General features: G+C 40.2%; 1 protein-coding gene across 1 annotated transcript in view; it reads right to left on the reverse strand.

The window, feature by feature from the left end:
• FAM117B (family with sequence similarity 117 member B) overlaps window positions 1-23,301 on the reverse strand; it is a 106,171-nt gene that overhangs the window by 47,987 nt on the left and 34,883 nt on the right. Inside the window, exon 2 of the mRNA XM_036254914.1 lies at window positions 17,819-17,970. Coding sequence (XP_036110807.1) covers window positions 17,819-17,970 — 152 coding nt within the window. The remainder of the gene's footprint in view (window positions 1-17,818; window positions 17,971-23,301) is intronic.

Consider the following 23,301-nt stretch of genomic DNA (forward strand, 5'->3'; position numbering starts at 1 on the left):
GCGAATAATGACAGTTTCACTTCCTCCTTTCCAATTTGGATTCCCTTTTAGTCTTTCTTCATGTCTGATTGCTGTGGCTAAGACTTCCAGTACGATGTTAAATAAGAGTGGCAAAAGTGGGCATCCCTGTCTTGTTCCTGCTCTGAAAGGAAATGCTTTTAGGTTTTGCCCATTAAGTATGATGTTGGCTGTAGGTCTTTCATATAAGGCCTTTAATATGTCGAGATATGATGATCCCTCTATTCCCACATTGCTGAGCGTTTTTATCAGAAATGGGTGCTAAATGTTGTCGCATGCTTTTTCAGCATCTATTGATATGATCATGTGGTTTTTATCTTTCATTTTGTTTATGTGGTGTATCACATTTATTGATTTGCAAATACTGTACCAGCCTTGCATCCCTGAGATGAATCCCACTTGGTCACTGTGAATAATTTTTTTGGTGTATTGCTGGATCCGATTTGCTAGTATTTTGTTCAGAACTTTGGCATCTATGTTCATCAGGGATATTGGCCTCTAATTTTCTTTCTTTGTACTGTCTTTTTCTGGTTTTGGAATCAGAATTATGGTGGCCTCATAAAATGAGTTTGGAAGTCAATCTTCCTGAATTTTTTGAAATAGTTTGAGGAGAATGGGTGTTCGAACTTCTTTGAATGTTCGGTAAAACTCCCTCATAAAGCCATCTGTCCTGAGCTTTTGTTTGCTGGGAGAGACTTGATTACCTCTTCAATTTCCTTAGTTGTTATTGGTCTGTTCAAGTTTTCTATCTCTTTCCGGTCCAGTTTTGGGAGATTGTGTTTTTCTAGAAATTTGTCCACTTTGCATAGATTGTCAAATTTGTTGCCATATAATTTTTCATAGTATCTGTTAACGGTCCTTTGTATTTCTGTGGTGTCAATTGTTACTTCTCCTCTTTCATTTCTGATTTTGTGTATTTGAGTTCTCTGTTTCTTGGTGAATCTAGCTAAGGGTCCATCAGTCTTGTTTATCTTTTCAAAAAACCAGCTCTTTGTTTCATTGATCCCTTGAATTGGTTTTTTGGACTCTATGTCATTTATTTCTTCTCTAATCTTTACTATTTCCTTCCTTCTACTTGCTCTGGGGGTTTTCTTTTTGTTTGCTTTCTAGTTCTTTAAGTTGTGAGGATAGATAGTCTATTAGAAATTTTTCTTGTTTCTTGAGGTAGGCCCGCAGTATTTCGAACTTCCCTCAGAACGGCTTTCACTACATCCTATAGATTTTGTGTTGTGTGTTCATTTTCATTGGTTTCCAGGAAGTTTTAAATCTCTTCCTTGATCTCCTCGGTAACCCATTCACTGTTTAATAACATGGTATTTAGTCTCCATGTGTTCAAATGTCTTTGCATGTTCTTATTGCAATTGATTTTGTATTTTCATGCCATGGTGATCTGAGAAAATGCTTAATATTTCAATCTTCTTGAACTTGTAGAAACTTAGTTTGTGTCCTAACATGTGGTCTATCTTTGAGAATGTCCATGTGCACTTGAGAAGAATGTGAATTCTGTAGTTTTGGGGTGTTATTCTCTGTAGGTATCTATTAAATCCATTTGGTCTAATGCTTCATTTAAAGTCTCTGTTTCCTTATTTTTTGTCTAGAAGATCTATCCAGTGATGTCACAGTGGGGTGTTGAAGTCCCCTTCTATGACTGTATTGCTGTTGATTTCTCCTTTGAAGTCCTCCAGAAGATTTTTAATATATTTTGGTGCTCCTATATTGGGTGCATACATGTGTACCAAGGTTATATCTTCCTCTTGGATAATTCCTTTCAATATTATGTAGTGACCTTCTTTGTCTCTAGTTATGGCCTTCATTTTGAAATCGATTTTATCAGATGTGAGTATTGCTCGCCCAGCTTTTTTTCCTTTCTGTTTGCTTGGAACTGCACCCTGGGGTAGCCATGGTAGACTTCTATCGATTTGCTTATCAAGGATCAGAGTTCTTGAGCTTACAGAACAATTCATGCTTGCCAACTGTAAGGAAGGACACTACAGCTGAGCATGTGTGCAGACAATTTAATCAGTACCTTCTCACCAACAAAATAGTACACAGGCTCCTCAGTGACATTGGCCCATGTTTCCTCTTGGGTCTCCTTGATGATGTTAAGGCAGATCTCCAAAGAGGTCAGTCCCACATCCTTCCTCCAAGAATTTTCTAATCTAAAATTGTCCCTTCCTACCATCCCTTTAAATTTAGGATAAGAAGGAGAGGGGAAAATGTGTGATGAAACCCTGGCCGGTGTGGCTTGGTTGGTTGAGTGTCATCCTGTGCACCAAAAGGTTGCCAGTTTAATTCTGGTCAGGGCACATGCTCAGGTTGTGGGCTCGATCCCCAGTAAGAGGCATGCAGGAGGCAGCCCACCAACGTTTCCCTCTCACACCAATGATCCTCTCTCTCTAAAATCAATAAAAACATTTTTTTAAAAAAGAAAATGCATGATGAATTCCCAGTGTAAAATAGATGTGTCTGTCTAAACTGATGTGAAGATATGAACCTCCAAGTCTGTGTTAAAATTCTTATCTGAATATCTTTCCTGTCCTCTGCAGTAAAACCAGAGGCCTGGCCGTCCACTGGCCCAAATCCTGGTACTGACCACCAGATGCTGGTTTGTTATGTCCCTGGCTTCCATCCAAAGCCAATTTGGGTTATATGTATGTGAAGTGAACAGGCACAACGGGGCACTCAACAAAGTAATACCTTGCCCAATGCTGATGGGACATGGTACATTCAGATTTTCTTGGATGTGGGAGCCACTGAGACATCTGGCCTATCTTGCCAGGTGAGACACAGCAGTCTAGAAGGCCAGGACATCACCCTCTACTTGGGTAAGGAAAAATTGAGGCCCACAATAGGAATGGTAGTGGATGGTCCACACTCAGAGCAGGACAACCAAATAAAATATTGGGGATTTATGGACTCCAAACCCAAAAGAATGAAAATAATTAATTCAGTAAATAAAAGAGTTGAAAATAAGAGACCTGAAGATATTGAGGGTTAGATGAAACATTCATTTCTGAAGAGGGACAAGAAAAGAAGATTAGTGAAGCAAACACTTGTCAACCCATGCAGAATTATCAAGGGACTCATAGGTACATTAAAATTTGAGAAGCACTGATATAGGTGCAGTCTGAGGCAGCAGTGTAAGCATGTCACAGAAGCAAAAAGAAGATGGTCAAGAAAAGAGAACAGAGTGTTGATAGTCAGGATTGAAGTGAGACCAAAGCAAGGAGAGTACATACAGTACGTGCTAGCTATTTATGGCTGTTGTGTTAAAGGCACTGTGAACACTGAGTTAATGAATACTAAGCCATTGCTCCTAGGGAATATACAGGGTTATGTTCCTATGAATCTCTGGTCAAAACATTTTGTCAACTAATGAATACACAGCAGTATTTTTAAAATAATAAAACACCAGCCAAGAGTGTTTAACATTTTCTTGACCCTGGGTAATGTAATTTTAAGTATTTTTTACTTTTAGCCACACAGCTGTGCTATCATGCTTTAAGAAAACAAACAGCCCTGGCTGGTTTGGCTCAGCGGTTAGAGCATCAGCCTGTGGTCCAGAGAGACCCGGGTTCGGTTCCCGTTAAGGGCACGTATCTTGATTGCAGTTTGTCTCCGGCCCTGGTTGGGTTGTGCGGGTAGCAACCACTCGATGTGTCCCTTTCACATTGATGTTTCTCTCTCTCTCTTCCTCCCACTCTATCTGAACAAAAAATGAAAAAGTGTCCTTGGGTGAGGATAAAAAAATAAAAAAATAAAAAAAAACAAAAATAAAACAAAAATGGTCATTATACCATGAATTCACAAATCTAGTTCTTTCTCCATCTAGTCCATAGCTTCATCGTAGCATTATAAATGTTACTTTAGCACATTGTAGGCAGCTCCACATACAGGTCAGCAAATTTCTCTTGTTGTGTGTGTGTGTGTGTGTGTGTGTGTGTGTGTTAATCCTCACCCAAGGATATTTTTCCATTGATTTTTAGACAGAGTGGAAGGGAGGGGAGGGGGTAAGAATCATTGATGTAAAACAGACATACTGATTGGCTGCCTCCCACACGCACCCGGACCAAAGCCAGGGACCGAACCTGCAACCCAGCACGCACCCTCAACCAGGAATCAAACCCAAGAACCCATGGTCTATGAGCTACTGCTCCAAACACTGAGCCAAACCAGCCAGGGTTCCTCTTCTTTCTTTTGGATTTACTGAATTATTGATTTAAACAATGAATTTATGGCCCACAACACTATAACTCATGTCTGAACAAAGCTTATCTACACATGCATTTCCCCTGTAAGGTATATTACAGTCTATTTGTGCTTAGGAACACTAGAGAGCTCCTCAGAGCTATGCTTCAGGGATATTTTAACATCAAAATGACCAACAAAGAGCACAAACAATGTAAAGAATGGGGCACTATGCATACCATAAAAGGGACACTTGTTTATAGTTTAATAACCAAAACAAGAAGGTAGAGTGTCACCTTGTTCAACCTCAGCACAGATGGCAGTGTACATTGAGATATCCATGACTAGACTTCAATTACTTCAGAATCCATTAATTAATTCCAAAAGTAATTCTTAAGCACTTGCTATGCCGCAGGGACATATTGAGTATAAAACAGTGGCAGAGAGAAAGATCATCACCGTCTTGAGTTAGAAAATTTTGCCTTCCTAATTTGATTCCACAACTTTACTGTTTTCATTGTTCCATCTATCTTAGTTTCTTAGTACAGCAACTTATTTGGGTTGAACTAGAGGAAAGAGATTTAGCTCTAGTTTGTTTAGAGAGTTGAGAGGGGATCCAGGGCAAGGGGAACATCCTGAACCTAGTGCAGGTGGCAGCACTGCACATGTCAAAAATTTTGCAAAATAAACTTCAGATGGTAGAGGGTGTGAGGGTAAAAATAATGGCCTGGGAGAGAAGAAACAGTGGGACTACTGTAATCTTTCTACCTGAATTAGATTGGTTGGTTGCTTCTCTAGGTGCCAATCTACCTTGGCAGCCATGTGGTTTTTGGTTGGTTAACTCCACTTTCATCTGTACTTTGAACCTGATCAGTCCAAGGCAAATATGAAAAAGCAACCCTGACAATGTGATAGGCTAAAGGATGGACTGGTAACCTATCATTTAAGACAAATCATCATACAGATCCCACTTATCCTACCTCAGAGTGATGGTTCAGGACTAGGCATCTGCTCTAACGTGGTACAGTTTATATAAAGTCTGATTCTTACATCTGATGGTAGGGAAAAGAGATGTTCTTTCTTGTCCTGGAGGTTATGTTGTATGGTATGAAGCTTGGAACTATTAAAGCTATTTTTTCAACACCAGAGAAGCAAGCTGAGGATAAAATTATACATGCAAGAAGGTTGAGAAATTGTATACTTGAAATTTGTTAAGAGGGTAGATCTTAAACGGTCTCAACACTAAAAAGAATAAAACAAGTAACTATATGAGGTAATGGACATGTTAATTGATTGTCACGATTATTTCACAACATATACAGAAATCAAAACATTGAGTTGTAGATTTTAAATATATAAAAATTTCACGTGTCAGTTTATACCTCAATAAAGCTGAAAACAGCAACAACACATTTTTTAAAAAGGCAGAGACAACAGACCCATAGATGAGTCCAGAGTAAACTCTAGCTAAAGTCTAAGTGATCCTGACTTCTAGTTATGTCAGCCCATAAATTCCCTTTATTGCTTTAGCCTAACAAGTGGGATTCTTTCATAGTTTGTGACAGAAACATCCTCTCCGATGTACATGAACCTACGGGACTTGGCTAATTGTTCCTCTCACTTGTAACATTTCCCTTTACTTCTTTCTCCCTTTCCTTTCTACTTTAAAATTAGTTTATTGCCCTTTTTTCTATCGTGTCTTCATTCTGTTAAACTGTTATTACATGTCCTGTTTAACTATGACATCTGGACCAATCCCTCTCCTGCACTCTTTTCATATATATTTCTAACAAGCCACTGATAAGGAATCAAAGTGCTGGTTTGGCTGCTGGGTAAGTAACTTTGGAAAGGCTTCCTGCTCTTCCTTGTTTTCTTAGTTAAATTGGAAACAAAAATACACACTCTCACTCTGGCCAGTTTAGCTCAGCAGTTAGAGCATTGGGCTGTGGTCGAGAGAGACCGGGGTTCAGTTCCCACTAAGGGCATGTACCTCGGTTGCAATTGGTCCCCAGCCCTGGTTGGGTCGTGCGGGTGGCAGCCACTTGATGTGTCCCTTTCACGTTGATGTTTTCTTCTCTCTCTCTCTCTCTCTCTCTCTCTGAACAAAAAATGGAAAAATGTCCTCAGATGAGGATAAAAAAAAACAAAAATAAACACTCTCAGGATTTTCACAAAGATGAAAAAATCTAATACCAGCAGTTAATAAACCATAAAATGTTGCTGCAATGACAGTTAGAAAATCAAAATGCAAGACATTTACCATGGAGATTCTCCTGAAAAAATAAGTTTGTTTCTTTTGTTCATTCATTCATTCATTCATTCATCTGTTCCCTACATATTCAGCTTTTACGATTTGTATCATAAACATATTCACTGCAAGTTGTTCTAAAATATATGAGAAGCAGCTATATCTCCAGGTATTTAAAATATAATAAATAATGCCTTCTTCCAAGCTTGTCCTTTTATAAAAAATATATGTTTTTATTGGTTTTATAGAGAGGGGAAGGGTGAGAGAGATAGAAACATTGATGATAGAGAAACATTCATCGGTCGCCTCCAGCACACCCCGCACTGGGGATCGAGCCCACAACTCAGGTATGTGCCCTGACCAGGAATCAAATTGGGACCTCTCAGTCCACAGGACGATGTTCAATCCACTGAGCCACACCCGCTGGGCACTTGTTCCTTTTTTTATGTCTGTATTTAATTACCTAGAGTCAAACTTCAGAAAACTTTCAAGCCTCTCTTTCCCAGCTTTTCTGGTTACCAAGTTATTCTCTATAAAATGTTTGAAAATAACTGTTTTCCCCAGCGGTGGGTTTTATCAACCTCAACATAGGATAAATGTAGCTTTCCTATCCTAACACACACATTCCTGTTGGTTTCCTAAATAAGCATTCAGTCTCAGGCACAGTGGGCTCAAGTTTAGGGGACAGTAGTTTCCATTACTGACATTCTCATCAAGAAAGGATAGAGCCCTGGCTGGTTTGGCTCAGTGGTTAAAGTGTCGGCCTGCGGTCCAGAGAGACCCGGGTTCAGTTCCCGCTGGGGCACGTACCTCGGTTGCAGTTTGTCCCTGGCCCTGGTTGGGTTGTGTGGGTGGCAGCCACTCAATGTGTACCTTTCACGTCAATTTCTCTCTCTCTCTCTCTCCCCCCATCCCTCCCTCCCTCCTGCTCTATCTGAACAAAAAATGAAAAATGTCCTCTTGTGAGGATTGAAAAAAAAGAAAGGATAGAGACTGACCTTAGTATCAAATGTGAGGCGGGTTTGTAATTGAACTTAGAAGAAAACATAAGCCTCTATGTAAATCTCCTGGGATTTCTCAACTGAAAGAAGTGGGCTGTATTGTCAGAATTAGTAGGCACACCAAAGTAGTGAGTAAATAAAAATGATGACAAAGCTGCTCCATTTGTGAAAATACGTAAGGTACTGGGTATTGTGCCCCATCCTGTCTGTGTCCTCCCTCCTGATTATCTGGTATAAAAGTAACTTGATCAAATGTAAAGATAAAATATTTTAAAGTAATTTTAAAGTAAAATTCTGGCCCTGGCCGGTTTGGCTCAGTGGTTGGAGTGTTGGCCTATGGTCTGGAGAGACCCAGGTTCAGTTCCCGCTAAGGGCATGTACCTCAGTTGCAGTTTGTCCCCGGCCCTGGTTGGGTCGCGTGGGTGGCAACCACTCAATGTATCCCTTTCACGTCGATGTTTCTTTCTCTCTCTCTCTCTCTCTCTCTCTCTCTCTCTCTCTCCCTCTCTCCCTCCCACTCTATCTGAACAAAATATCGAAAAAATGTCCTTGGGTGAAGATAAAAAATTAAAAAATAAAAAATGTGTAAAAAAAGTAAAATTCTGTTAAATAGTAAAAGTATGTAAGTTAGTATTTAATGGTTTTCTAACTTAATTAATTTTGTTTTAAACATTTTTTTTTTTTTTAATCCTCATCCGAGGACATTTTTCCAATTTTTGTACAGAGTGGGAGGGAGAGAGAGGAAGAGAGAGAGAGGGAAACATCGATGTGAAAGGGACACATCGAGTGGCTGCCACCCGCACGACCGACCAGGGCCGGGGACAAACTGCAACCGAGGTACATGCCCTTAGCGGGAACCGAACCCGGGCCTCTCCGGACCGCAGGCGGACGCTCTAACCACTGAGCCAAACCGGCCAGGGCTGTTTTAAACATTTTAATGGCATGTAAAAGATGTCTTTTAAAGATTTTTTTTGAAGGAAATGCAGACAATGTGACCAGATGGCTATAATCAGCTTTGTAAATAAAAGTTTAACACATCATTGTATGATCACATTTATAAATATTTATATTTATGCCTTGAAATCATTTATAAATATTTAGGTTTATACCTCATAATGATTTAATTGCATCCTCTTTTTTTTTTTTTTAATCCTCTCCCGAGAATATTTTTCCTTTTATCTTCAAATAGAGTGGGAGGGGGAGAGAGAGAAACATTGATGTGAGAGAGACACACCGAATGGTTGCCTCCCGCACAACCCCGAACAGGGTAGCAGACTGAACCAAAACCCAGGTACATGCCCTTAACCAGAACTGAACCCAAGACTCTTTGGTCCACGGGCCAACACTCTAACTGCTGAGCCAAACTGGCCAGGGCTTGAATTCTTTAATTATTAATTATTTTCACTGTTTCTGATGATTTTTTTTAAATCCTTTTTTTCTTCTTCTTTGTTGTTGTTGTTAATCCTTACCCAAGGACATTTTCTTCCATTGATTTTTTTTTAGAGTAGACGGGCGAGAGGGAGGGAGAGAGAAACATTGATGTGAGAGAGACACACCAACTGGTTGCCTCCTGCACAACCCCAGCCAGGGCCTGGGATCGAACCTGCAACCCAGGCACATGCCCCTTCCTGGTATAGGAATTGAACCTATACCTCTTCGGTCTGAAGGCCCATGCTCTAACTGCTGAGCCAAAAAAGGCAGAAGTAAAAATCCTTTTCTTATTCACACACAAGAAAAAGTTTGACTGATCAAGTACACAATAAGCTGCAAGTTTATAGAAAATTTCTCATTTCTAGAAAGAAAAATTGAAAAAGAACTTGTGAGTTTTTTTTAGTATGTACAATTTCAGTAAAAAACAATGGGAGGCCCTGGCCGGTTTGGCTCAGTGATTAGAGCATAAGCTGACAGACCAAAGAGTTGCAGGTTTGATTCCAGTCAGGGGCACGTACCTCAGTTGCAGTTCAGTCTCAGGCCCTGGTCAGGGTCATGCGGGAGGCAGCCAACAGATGTGTCTCTCTCACAACAATGTTTCTCTTCTTTCTTTCTCTCTCTCCCCCTCTCCCTCCCTCTCTTTCTCTCTCTCTCTCTCCCCCACTTTATCTGAAGATAAATGGAAAAATATCCTCGGGTGAGGATTTAAACAAAAATAAAATAAATAAAACAATGGGAGGAGCCTGGCTGGTGTGACTCAGTAGATTGAGCACCGCCCCGTGGATTTAGAGGTCTGGTTGGATTCCCAGTCAGTGCACATGCCCAGGTTGCAGGCTCAATCCCCAGTAGAGGGTATGCAGGAGGCAGCCAATCGAAGTTTCTCTCTCACATGGATGTTTCTATCTCTCTCTCTCCCTTACTCTCTCTCTAAAAAATCAGTAAAGAAATATTAAAAAACAATGGGAGGGAAATTTCTTCTCATAACAGATCTGGCCACATCTACACACAAACTATGTTTCATCACAGGCAGGAACAAGAGATTTGAAAATATTTTAGCAAGATTAAAGAAAAAATTAATCAATGTCATGTGTCATTTTCTGTGTGACTTTAATTTGGGGTTAGACATATTTATTGGTGAATGTGAAATTGACATGGGCTATACCTTTCAGAAATGGTTTATTTATGCTTCGTTAAATTTTCTGTGGTGATTTGTACATTCAGTACCTCAGTATCTAAAGGGATGCAGACATGGATTATGGACAAAGTACATATCTGCATTTACATTTCTGCTTTCTGCTTTTAATTTTAAATAATCTGAGATTTTAAAACAATGATCACTAATGATTAGTTTTTGCAATCTTACTACCATGCATTGTTTTTGTTTTTTTTATCCTCACCTGAGGACATTTTTCCATTCTTTGTTCAGGTAGAGCGGGAGGGAGAGAGAGGAAGAGAGAGAGGGAGAAACATCGACGTGAAAGGGACACATCGAGTAACTGCCACCTGGACGACCAACCAGGGCAGGGGACAAACTGCAGCCGAAGTACGCACCCTTAGCGGGAACCGAACCCGGGTCTCTCAGGACCGCAGGCCGATGCTCCAACTGCTGAGCCAAACCGGCCAGGGCCCATGCATTGTTTGTACATAGGTGAGCATAAATTGTTTTTTTTCTGGTTCATAAATAATTCTAAGGTTACACATATAGGGAGGGGATTTTATAGCTTTAAAAGTACTTATTTGTAAATAAGACAAACTAAAAACATATGAGCTAAGATTTTAATTGAGGAAACTATAAAAAAGAACAAAATTAATAAAAAATTAGAAGACAGGCCCTGGCCGGTTTGGCTCAGCGGTTAGAGCGTAGGCCTGTGGTCTAGAGAAACCCAGGTTCGGTTCCCACTGAGGGCGCGTACCTTGGTTGCAGTTTGTCCCTGGCCCTGGTTGGTCGTGCGGGTGGCAGCCACTCAATGTGTCCCTTTCATGTCGATGTTTCTCTCTCTTTCTCTCTCTCTCCCTCTCTCCCCCTCCCACTCTGTCTGAACAAAAAAAAAAACCAGAAAAATGTACTCGGGTGAAATTAGAAGACAGAAAATTAGCCCTGGCCGGTTTGGCTCAGTAGTTAGAGCATTGGTCGGCGGTCCTGAGAGACCCGGGTTCGGTTCCCACTGAGGGTGCATACCTCCATTGTGGTTTGTCCCCGGCCCTGGTTGGTTGTGCGGGTGGGAGCCACTCAATGTGTCCCTGTCACGTTGATGTTTCTTTCTCTCTCTCTCTCTCTCTCTGTCTCTGTCTCTGTCTCTGTCTCTGTCTCTCTCTCTCCCTCTCCCTCTCTCTTTCTCTCTTCCCCACTCTATCTGAACAAAAAATGGAAAAATGTCCTCGGGTGAGGATAAAAAAAAAAAAAAGACATAAAATTAATTTGAAAGCACTAAGTTAAAATAAAAAACAAAACAAAAAATTGATAAAGGTGGGTCAAGATGGCAGAGTGGCTGTAGTCACCTCCTCCTGTGACCACATCAGAATTACAACTAAATTACAGAACAACCATCACTGAGTACTGCCTGAAGTCTAGTTGAACAGAAGTCCTATAACTAAAAATATAAAGAAACTACGTCAAGACTGGTAAGAGAGACAAAGATGCAGAATGGGCTGGTCCCACACCCATGTGTAGCAGTTAAAAATCAGAAGTGATATCCTGGCTGCAGAGATCTCCCCTGAAGAGCGAGGGGTCCCAGCTCCACATCAGGTCCTCCAGCTTAGGGTTTCAGTACCAGGAAGAGAAGTTCCTATAACTTCTGGCTGTGAAAACCAGAAGAGATTGTGACTGAGTGAGATGTAGGGCTTCTAGAGTCCCAGGAATTCCTCTTATTTGTTTGTTTTTGGATAGAGTGGAAAGAAGGGAGAGAGAGTAACACTGATGTGAAAGAGACATATCAATCTGTTGCCTCCTGCACAACCCCAACCAGGGCCGGAATCAAACCTGCAACCCAGGTACAAGCTCTTGACCAGGAATCAAACCCAAGACCCTACAATCTGCAGGCCAACACTCTATCCGCTGAGCCAAACTGGCCAGGGCCCAGGCATTCCTCTTAAAGGACCCACACAAACTTACCTACTGACAGACTCACTCACTTTGAGCTCCAATGCTAGGGTGGTAGCTCGAAAGGCACCAGGAACACACATGAAGGTACTAAATTGTCTTTCTTTATGTCAAGGGCTAGAGGTGCAGCTTTCTCTTAGAAGTGCTGGCAGAGGCCATTGTTCCTTTGCTGAGCTCTCCTCCTGCAGGTTCAAGTGGGTACCATATCTAAGTCTCCATCAACCTGCCTACCACTGTTCACCACCCTGGTGATTGATTCCCTGAGACCCCACCCCACCCAACTTGTAGGTCCAACCAAGCCTCTTACAGTGGCTTTATCATACAAGTGGCCAGTCTTGGTTCATGCAGCAAACTTTCCTAAAATCTTTCAAAGATTCAAAATCCCCAAACATGCAGAATTTGGCTTCAATGTGCCCTGCACCACTTGCTAAGTGGTCCCAGGCTCAGCACTAGTGGCAGCCAGGCTTGGTTCACAGTTTGGCCTCTCTCATGTACGACCAAACCCAGCACAAGGGACAACCAACTGCAGATCACTTTATAGCTCATACCAGGTGGCCCCAAGCATGGCACAGACAGTGGTTGATCTTGGCCTGCACCTCTTCAGAGGCCCGAGAACCAACACACCTGTCAGTGCCCAACTTGAGGCTACACCAGAGCATCACCTACACAAACAACATTCAGAAGGCAGACTGGACAGGCACCAGAGCCCCACTAAAGCAAAGCCTACCCCATAGGATAAGCCTTTGCATAATACCTCTGCCACAATAGTCAGTCAGTCCTCAAGTCAATTCCTTCGCATTGACATGCCAACAGCAATCAAGGCTCAACTATAATAAGAGAGCACATACAACCCACAAAAGGAACACACTTTGAGTGACTGGTCAGATGAAGAGAAAGAGTGTACCACTGAGCCCTACAGGACACCTATCATGTAAGGCCATTCTACCAAAGCTGGGAAACATGAGAGCTCTACCTAATATACAGAAACAAACAGAGAAGCAGCCAAAATGAAGAAACCAAAAAACCATGTCCCAAATGAAACAAAAAACTCCAAAAAAAAGAACTAAACAAAATAAAGACAGGCAATCTACCAGATGCAGAGTTCAAAACACTGGTAACAAGGATTCTCTATGATCTTTGAGAACTTCAACAAAGATAGAAGAAACAGAAAATGTCCCTCCCCCTCCAAGAGCACTGGGTCTCCACCCAGTGCAGGGATCCCCAAACCAGAGCAACAGAGACAGGAAGAGGAGCTAGCACAGCATCTGGTGGTGCAAATCAGTGGAGATTCAACCCGTCTGGGAGACAAGTGAGTCTGCTACAGACCCACACACCACCTTCCCAAGAAGAGCACTCCTATTGTTACAGCACCAGCCTGGAGAGTGCACTGTCCAGTCCCCAACTGCTGGAAGCCACTCTGCTGCAGTGAGGTTTGGGCCCCCCTTTTTCTGGGGAGACTCTCGGCAGAAACTCAGACAGTGACTAAACTGTGTGACTTTGGAAAGGGGACCAGTCTCCTCCACCTCAAGTGCACATCCAGTGCCCCCACAGCCCACTGGCTGAATTACTTGGCGGGCTTCATCCTGCTGAGTTCAGCCACATAGAGGGATCAGAGTGTTGCAAAGAGTTGGGACTTTTGGGGTGTGTCTCCTGGGGAAGCTTTTGTCTGGGAAATCAGATGGGTGGATGCTGGGCTGTGTGGCTACATTGCAAGGGGGCCACTCCTATCTCCCTGCTACCCAGGAAGAGAAAGAAGTGCCCGCCCCCCTCCTACAGGCTTGTGGGTACCACCCTCAGTGGGGGTCTGTTTGGATCTAGCATTCCAAGTTCTGGATACCTCACCCTGCTGAGCTCAGTTCTGCAGGGGGATGGGAGAGCTGCTCAGAGCTGGGATATTCAGAGTGTGAGTTTCCTGGAGGCTACTGTCTGGGACTGGGACAGATTCCTTGGCTGACTCCTGAGAGGTGGGATGGCATCACCCCCAATGGGAGACTTTTTTGATCTGTCCTCCTGAGCCCAGTGGCTCCACTGAGCTGAGTTAGCTCCAACAGACAGGACAGCTGGCTGCAACCAACCTAAACCTGTGGCATTCTTCTCCTGGGCAAACTAGAGTTGGAGACTATAACAGGTACTGAGTGGCTTGGCTCTGGAATAGGGGCTACTTTCCTCTCACTGACTGCCTGACCACATGACCCCCCAAGTAGGAGACCCAGTAGCACACCATCCTCATGACCCCAGTTACTCAGGCCTAGCGAGCTTGCAATCACGGAAGAATCTGTGGGTTACAGCCAGCCTGGGAATACCCTACAGTCTTTCTTCAGAAGGCTCTGGAGAAAGACCAGCCAAATTCAGGGGGAGGCAGAGTAGATGACAGGTAGAGGTGGACCTTAAGGAGCTCAGTCCTTTTACAGATCTGCCCCCAGCTCAAAGCTGGAGGAAACCAACACTTAAACACAGATTGGCCCCTCCCATGTACATTTAGGCCAAGTAGATACAGGCACAACAGAGAAAAGTGTGTTAGGTCCAAACAGGTAGCACAAGGCTGGTTATATACAATGTCTGACTTTGACCTGTACCTAAACCCCACCCAAGTGGACCCAGAACCAACACAACTTCAGACCACACCAGAGCTCAACCCAACTAGCAACACAAACGGCACAGCCAAAAGGGGAATTCCAGCCGGCACCAGACCCTGCTGGAAACAACTTTGCCTTACAGGGCAGCCCCTCACAGAGTCTCACACACAGTGATCGAGGTTTACCCTTATAATCTGCCATTCGTAAGGTTTAACTCCACCCACAAAAGGACAAACAGCATTCCAGTCTAAACTACAACAGGCCCACAAAAAACATTCCAGGAACATGGAGCTCAGGTGATCTGGAAGACTGCCACTGAGCCTAACACCTTCATCATAAAGCTATCATAACAAGTTTGGGAATCTGAGAAGATCTACATAATACGCAGAAATAAAGAAATATGTCCCAAATGAAAGAACAAGAGAAATACCCAGAAAAAGAATGAAATGAAATGGAAGCAACCAAAATACCAAATGCAGAGTTTAAAATAATTGTTATAAGGATGCTCAAGAACCTTAGGCAAAGAATAAATTATCTCAGTGAGAACTTTGAGATAGTAAGCATTTAAAAGAACACAGACACCATAAGAAAGAACCAGTCAGAAATGAAGAATACAATATCTAAAATGAAGACTACACTAGAAGTTATCAATAGCATGTTAGAAGAAACAGAGGACTGAATCAGTGATTTAGAGGATAAGATAATAGTAAGCACCCCCTCCCCAAACACACACACACACACACAGAATAAAAAAATAAATAAATAAGGAAAGTCTAAAAGACCTGTGGGACAACATCAAGCATAACAACATCTGCATTACAGAGATACCAAAGGGAGAAGAGAGTGAGCAAATAGAGAACCTGTTTGAAGAAATAATGGCTGAAAACTTCCCTAACCTCGTGAAGGGAAAAATCACACAAGTTTGGGAAGCATAAAGAGTCCCAATTAAAACAAGCCCAAAGAGGCCCACACCAAAACACATCATAATTAAAATGCCCAAGAGTAAATACGGAGAATCTTAAAAGCAGCAAGAGAAAAGTAATCAATTACCTACAAAGGAGGTAACAGATCAATGTTTCTGTCTCACACTGATGTTTCTCTCTCTCCCTTCCTCTCTCTCTAAAAATCAATAAAAAAAATACCATTGGGTCAGGATTAAAAAAAAAAACTTAAATAAACAATCTAACCCTGCACCTAAAAGAAATAGAAAAAGAACAACAAAGCCCAGAGTAAGTAGAAAAAAAGAAATAATAAAAATCAGAACAGAAATGAGATAGAGACAAACAAAACAATACAATAAAAGAGCAATGAAACCAAGAGCTGGTTCTTTGAAAAGATAAACAAGACTGACAAACTTTTAACCAGATTCATCAAGAAAAAAAAGAGCGGTTGAGTGTCAACCCATGCACCAAGAGGTCGCCAGTTCGATTCCCGGTCAGAACATATGCCAAGGTTGTGGACCCAATCCCCAGTGGGGGGCATGCAGGAGGTGGCCAATCGATGTTCTCTCTCTCATTGATGTTTCTATCTCTCTCTCCCTCTCACTTCCTCTCTCTCTAAAATCAATAAGGAAAAAAAAATTCTTTAAAAAAGAGAGAGAAGAGGACACAAATTAATAAAATCAGAAATGAAAGAGAACAACTGACTGACACCACAGAAATACAAAGGTTGGTAGGAAAATACTATGAACAACTATATGCCAACAAATTGGACAACCTGGGCAAAATAAATAAAATCCTGGAAACATACAATCTTCCAAAACTGAATCAAGAAGAATCAGAATATGTAAATAGATTAAAACTAATGAAATCGAAGCAGTACAAAACAAAAAACCTCCCGGCAAACAAAAGTCCTGGACAAGATGGCTTCACAGGCTAACATTACCAAACATTCAAAGAACTAACATCTATCCTTCTGAAACTAATACAAAAAATTCAAGACAAGGGAAGATTCCCAAGCTCATTTTGCGAGGCCAGAATTATGCTAATTCCAAAACAAGATAAACATACTTCAAAGAAAGAAAATGACATGCCAAAATTCCTGATGAATATATATGCTAAAACCTTCAACAAAATATTAGCAATCAAGATGCAGTAATACATTAGAAACATCATACACCATGATCAAATGGGATTTATTCCTAGGATGCATGGTTGGAACAATATTCACAAATCAATAAACATGCTACATCACATAAACAAGTTAAAGAATAAAAAGTACATGATCAGCCCTGGCTGGTGTGACTGTCAGTTGGAGCATCATCCCATGCACAGAAAGGATGGCAGTTTGATTCCTGGTCAGGAAGGGTACATACCTGGGTTTCAGGTTAAATCCCAGGTTGGGGCACATACAAAAGGCAACCAAACAGCCCTGGCCAGTTAGAGTGCCGGCCCACAGACCAAAGGGTCTTTGATTTGTTTCCTCAACAGGAGCACGTACCTGGGTTGCAGGTATAATCCCCGACCCTGACTGGGGTCATACAGGAGGCAACCAGCTGATGTGTCTCCCTCACATCTATGTTCCTCTCTCCCTCTCTCCTTTCTCCCTTCCATTCTATCTAAATATCAATGGAAAAATATCCTCAGGTGAAGATTAAAAACAAACCAAAAAAATTTATAAATCTGAAAGTATAAAACTCTGCTTCCAGAGTCCCACTGTTAGGATATTTACATTTATAGAATCTATTGGCAATGTAATATAATCCCCATCTCCCAAAACATAAATATTTTTGGCACAAAAATACAGTTAGGTCTTCACTTAATGTTGTGTATAGGGTCTATGACTTTAAGTGAAACAACATATAATAAAACAAATTTTACCATAGGCTAATTGATATAAACAAGAGTTAATTTCCTACGCCATCTCATCAACATTATAACGAAATGACAGTATGCAATGACTTGCTGTATAGGATTAGGTAGAAAGTAAAGTAATCCTTACTGTTACAAATTTTTAAGTCTAAATTCCATATTAAACATATTGTGATGTTCTAAACTATGAAGAGTAAGCAAGAGAAAACTATGTCCATAAAATATGCACATGAAGGGGAATTACTCTGAGAACTGTTGAAAATGCACATTCTGTAGCCTTAACCAAAATCCACTACAATATCTGGAAGTCGGGCCTGGGAATCTCCATTTTTGATAAGCTTCTCAGGTTATTCTAATATACATTAATGTTTTAAGAATTTAATAACAGACTATGAGAAACGATTTCAGAGTAAAACACTTCAAGATAAGAACTGTAATATACCTACCTGTGTAGCTTTGTCCCTCATGCAAGGAGCAGCTTGACCATGACTATCACGAGGCCAGTGTCCTGCAAGGTATGGAGCAGCAAGTGTATCCAGAGAGGAAGTGCGGCGGATAATAGTTGAGGGGCTTGAGGAAGGTGGTCGTGTTTTATCACCTAGATTTAAGACAAATATATTTATTTTAAAAATAGATGAGGGAGGAAACAAAGTAGAAACCAAGTTTTAAACTAGGTAGGAGTTTTCTAACTTAAATACTATAAAAAATAAATAACAAAAAGGAATAATAAGCTACTGATTCACACAGCCTTGGATGAATCTCCAAAGAACTATACTAAGCGAAAACAATCAATCTCAAATGTATGATTTCACTTTTATAACATTTTGAAATGACAAAATTTTAGAAATGGAAGAATGATTAGTAGTTACCAAGGGTTAGATAGGGGAGGAAAAATAAAGTGCCAGGAAAGAAGCAGGGAACCTGGTGATAAGGAACTAGTCAATACCTTGACTGAGTGGCAGATACACAAACATACAAAGAAGAGTAAACAGTACAGAATTACACACACACACACACACACACAAGAGTGTAAGTAAAACTGAAGAAATCTGAATAGAGCAGTGAATTGTACAATGTCAATACTCTGGTTATAACGTTGTAGAATAGTTCTACAAAATGTCCCCGGGGGGAAATCAGGCAAAGTGTACAAAAGATCTCTGAGTATCATTTCTTACAACTGCAATTATCTCTACCAAAACAAAACCAAAACAAACAATAACAGAAAATAAGACACATGTATATCTATCAATTTAAAAAGAGTTCATCTTGGTTTTAAAATTAAATTGGTATAATATGTAAAATACTCATCATTATACCATCTATACTAAAAAGGATATAAGGCAATTAAGATCAAGTTAAAATTTCATTTTAATCTACCTCTATAACACACATATCTTAGTGAGATTTGTTACAATAAATAGACTATAAGAAACCATATTAACCAGGCTACAGGAGCTATAATTAAAGCCACATATGCAAAAATTTTCCATTTCAAACTACAGGTTATGTACTTCGATATAAACCAAAAATAGTTGAGGAAGCTACAGGCTTAGCTAACTTATGCTATAAAAAAAAAAAAAAAATTAAGGGGCTTAAAAATATTAAACATAAATATATGCATAAGTAGAATTATATTATAATAATATCATTCTAGTTCTATATAATACCTTGCACTTAAGGCCATATATGAAAACACTTCAAGACACATTTCTTTTACTAACATTATGTCTTAATAAAGGTCTTGCACAATTTTCAAGTATAAAAGTTCCATTGTAGGTTATATGATCCAAATAACAAAAGATTAAATTCTACTAATAGTTACAGCAGCTGTGTTGCTGATAATCATTAAGGCTGCTTTACAGATATGCCTCAGATACATAATTTGCTTTCAAAATAGCACAATTACTTCACTAAAACAATGTCTAATTGTTACAAACCCTGACCATCTCTATATACAATCTTCCCTTTTATTTTTATTTTTTATTTTTCCTTCATTGATTTTAGAGAGAGAGGAAAGAAGAGGGAGAGAGAGAAACATTGATGAGAGAGAACATCAATCAGCTGCCTCCTGCATGCCCTCCACTGGGGATCAGGCCTACAACCTGAGCTTGCCCTAACCAGGAATCGAACCAGCAACCTCTTGGTGCATGGGTCAATACTCAACCACTGAACCACACCAGCCGGGCTAGTCTTCCCTTTTATAGTAAACAAAGAAATGCAGTACATATCTGTAAGTTCAAGAAAACATATGTGCCCACATTAATAACTGTGAAAAGTAAAAAGCAATAAATATACACATGTTCACGATTTTTCCTCTAACTAAAAATTTAATCTCTATTGAGATGGTCACACGAAGATTGTTCTTAGATAGGGGGGAAAAAAGGCACACACACTTGTAAACAGGCAAATATTCATTAAAATCAAATTGCTAAAAACTGCCTGCACTTTTCTTCCCTAACTATGATTTGTCAGTCACCCACGAGTACAACTAATCAAACAGACCTTACTAATGGGTCTGATTCAATTTTCAAGATTTTTAATGATCTAAGACAGTAATTTCAATCCTTTTTCATCCATGGCACATACATTAACTACTAAAATTCTGCAGCACACCAAAAAAAATTTTTTGCTGACCTGACAAAAAATAATTTTGGATTTACAATAATAGTAATAATAATAATAATAATAGTAATCACCTACCCTTTTAGTTCCAAAGTGATTTAAAAAAAAATCAGGTGCCTATACGTCTATAAAGGATTTCCGGTACCAAGAATTAACCAATCAGCCCTGGCCAGTTTGGCTCAGCAGTTAGAGCATCGGCCTATGGTCCAGAGAGACCCCGCTAAGGGCACATACCTCGGTTGCAGTTTGTCCCTGGCCCCAGTGGGGTTGTGCAGGAGGCAGCCACTCAATGTGTTCCTTTCACATCAATGTCTCTCTCTCTCTCTCTCTCTCTCTCTCTCTCTCCCCCCTCCCCCTCCCTCCCTCTCCCTTCCTCCCTCCCACTCTATCTAAACAAAAATGGAAAAAATGTCCTCGGGTCAGGATAAAAAAAAAAAAGAATTAACCAATCAGATGCAACCTTATTAGGTGATGTGACCAATAAGATGTAACTCTAATATATAAACTATATATTTATGGTTCAAGAAAGGCGCTCACACCTGACAGCTACTGTATTGGCTGATGTCTTTTTTTAATTTGGCAGTCTAAGGGAAAAGAGGTCAGTGCCCCTGAATAGTCAGGTACTGCATGTCTTAAAAATTCAACACAACACACAGGTTGAAAATCACTAATCTAAGAGTTGGACTTTCAACTAGGCCTCCTAAGACAATTAGATTTTCTATAATGAAATGGTGATTTAGAAAAGTTATACATGGTCAATGTAAACATACTAAACATTTTTTCTTTTGAGTTCCTTCCTATAACCCATTCATTTAAACATTAACTAAGTGTCTGTGAGCCAGCGCTAAGCCCTAAAAATAAAAAAGACTTAAAGTTTGCTCTAAAGAATACACAGACTATATCTAGCTTGTCATTATTCCATTCAAAGTTCCCAAAATTGATAGCATTTGGTGTCTAATTATGAGGGAGTTAAAAGGAGGAAGGGGAGCCCCAAGAATGAAAGATTACTCAAAGAATCTCAGCCTACATGTACAAAAACTATATTTATAATAAAGCCCAGAGGAAGAGACTCTGACAGCTGACAAAATCCTTTATCATCTGGCCTCTCCAGCCTCATTTTCTTGCCTATACTACCCCAATCCCTACCATGCTCAATAACTTTCTGTTCCCAACATGTGCCATGCCCTTGCATACCTCCAGGCCTTTGTCTCTACCTGGATTACCTTCATGTCCTTTCTCTGATTTGGCTAATTCATGTTTAGGAAACACATCAACATCTAGGTCAAAAGCATGGTTCACTGAAATGGTCCCTTGACAGTTCCAGTGCTGCACTAGCAGTGAGATACTGGAGAGCAGGTATTTTACTTTTCCCCATCCCAATGATTAATACAGTACCTGACATATAGGAGAGAAGAGAATAACTTCTAATGTTACTATCCCTCTCAACAAGGGCAGGTACATGCACTAAATTCAGGTACTCTTTGTTATTCCAAAGTAAATCGACAAATATTGCAAGGTCTCACTTATACATGGAATAAAAAAAAAAGTCAAACTCATAGAAACATAGAGTAGGGAAAGAGGTTGCCAGGGGGATGGGGAAAATAGGGAGAGGTTGATGAAAAGGTACAAACTTTCAGTTATAAGTAGGTAAGGTCTGAGGATCTGATATATATAACATGGTTATTATGGTTGGTAACACTGTTGTATAAATGAAATGTGCTAAGAGAATAGAATTTAAATCACCAAAAGGAGGAGGAAGAGGAGGAGGAGGAGGAGGAGGAGGAGGAGGAGGAGGAGGAGGAGGAGGAGGAGAAGAATATGTGAGGTGATGAATAAACTAAATGGGAGGAATCCATTTACAATATATATCAAACCATCACGATGTATACTTTAAATGTCTTACAATTTCATTTGTTAATTATACCTCAATAAAGCAAAAAAAAGAAAAAAACAACTCCAGTAAGTCAAAACAAAGGTTCTAACTTGACTTTGTTCTTTAAAAATCAAATCTTTATAGAAGTTAACTACAGCAGGGTGAGGCATTAAAATTTTCAGTCAATGAACTCCCCAACCATCTGTACCAGTTCAACTGGTTCCTGTGTTGCTTCAATGGTGGTAGGGTATTCCAAACCATTGCCCTAGGTATTAAGTTACAAAGGTTCTACAGACCTGATCAGATACTGGCTTAAAGGCTATAGTTTCTGTTACCCACAAAATAATTTAACAAGCAGAAGGGATATACTGGACATTTATTTGTTCAAAAAGTGGGGGAAATACTTTTCCTTTTTTAAGTATAAAAATGATAAACATTCAGTATAAAGAAACCTAACAATACAAAAAAAAAAAAACAACATAATTAGCTGCCGAAGATAAACCATTTTAATCAGTATTTATTTCCAGAAATCGGTCTACACTTACACAAATGTACAATTGTATATAAGTGAGGTGCTACTTTCATGCTATGACTTACTGTTGAGAAATAAAAAAGGCATGTCGAGAACCTATTTCCATTGCAATAAATATAAATCTGTAATACACCACCATTTTTAGTAGCTGCATAGTATCCTATTGAATGAATACACCATAACTCAATTCCATACTGATGGACACTTTCAGTGGTAGACATATACCTTTTTACGCTCATTAATTACTTTTTTAAAGATTTTTTTTTTTAAGAGAAAGAGGAAGGGAGTGGGAGAGACAGAAACATCGATGTGATTGATAGGCTGCCTCCTGAATGCCCTCCACCAGGGATCAAACCCACAACTCAAGTATGTGCTCTAACAGGGAATCGAACCGGCAACCCTTCAGTGTATGGGATGATGCCCAACCAACTAAGCCACATCAGCCAGGGCTCATTATCTTTTTGTGAAACAATTTCACAAACTGTATATCCAAGGATTGCACATAGATTAAAATTTTAAGTACTGCCTTCCACCAGAAAAAATCTTGACCTCACAAGAATCCTCATTTGCACACATTCTGAACTATATTTTATCAATTTGTGTCCATCTATAAAAGATAAAGAATACCATTTTATTTGCATTTCAATCATTAAGTTCTAAAATATTCACATTTGACCACCAATTTATATTTTCATACATTACTAGGATTTTATTTTTTTTAAATAAATGTATTTTGTCCAATGCTCGCTCCTTCCTTCCTCCCTTCCTCCCTTCCTCCCTTCCTCCCTTCCTTCCTTCCTTCCTTCCTTCCTTCCTTCCTTCCTTCCTTCCTTCCTTCCCTCCCTCCCTCCCTCCCTCCTTCCTTCCTTTCTTTCTTTCTTTCTTTGGTATGTGCCCCTAGC

Source organism: Molossus molossus, unplaced genomic scaffold (genome assembly GCF_014108415.1).
Source record: "Molossus molossus isolate mMolMol1 unplaced genomic scaffold, mMolMol1.p scaffold_m16_p_11, whole genome shotgun sequence".
Lineage (NCBI taxonomy): Eukaryota > Metazoa > Chordata > Mammalia > Chiroptera > Molossidae > Molossus > Molossus molossus.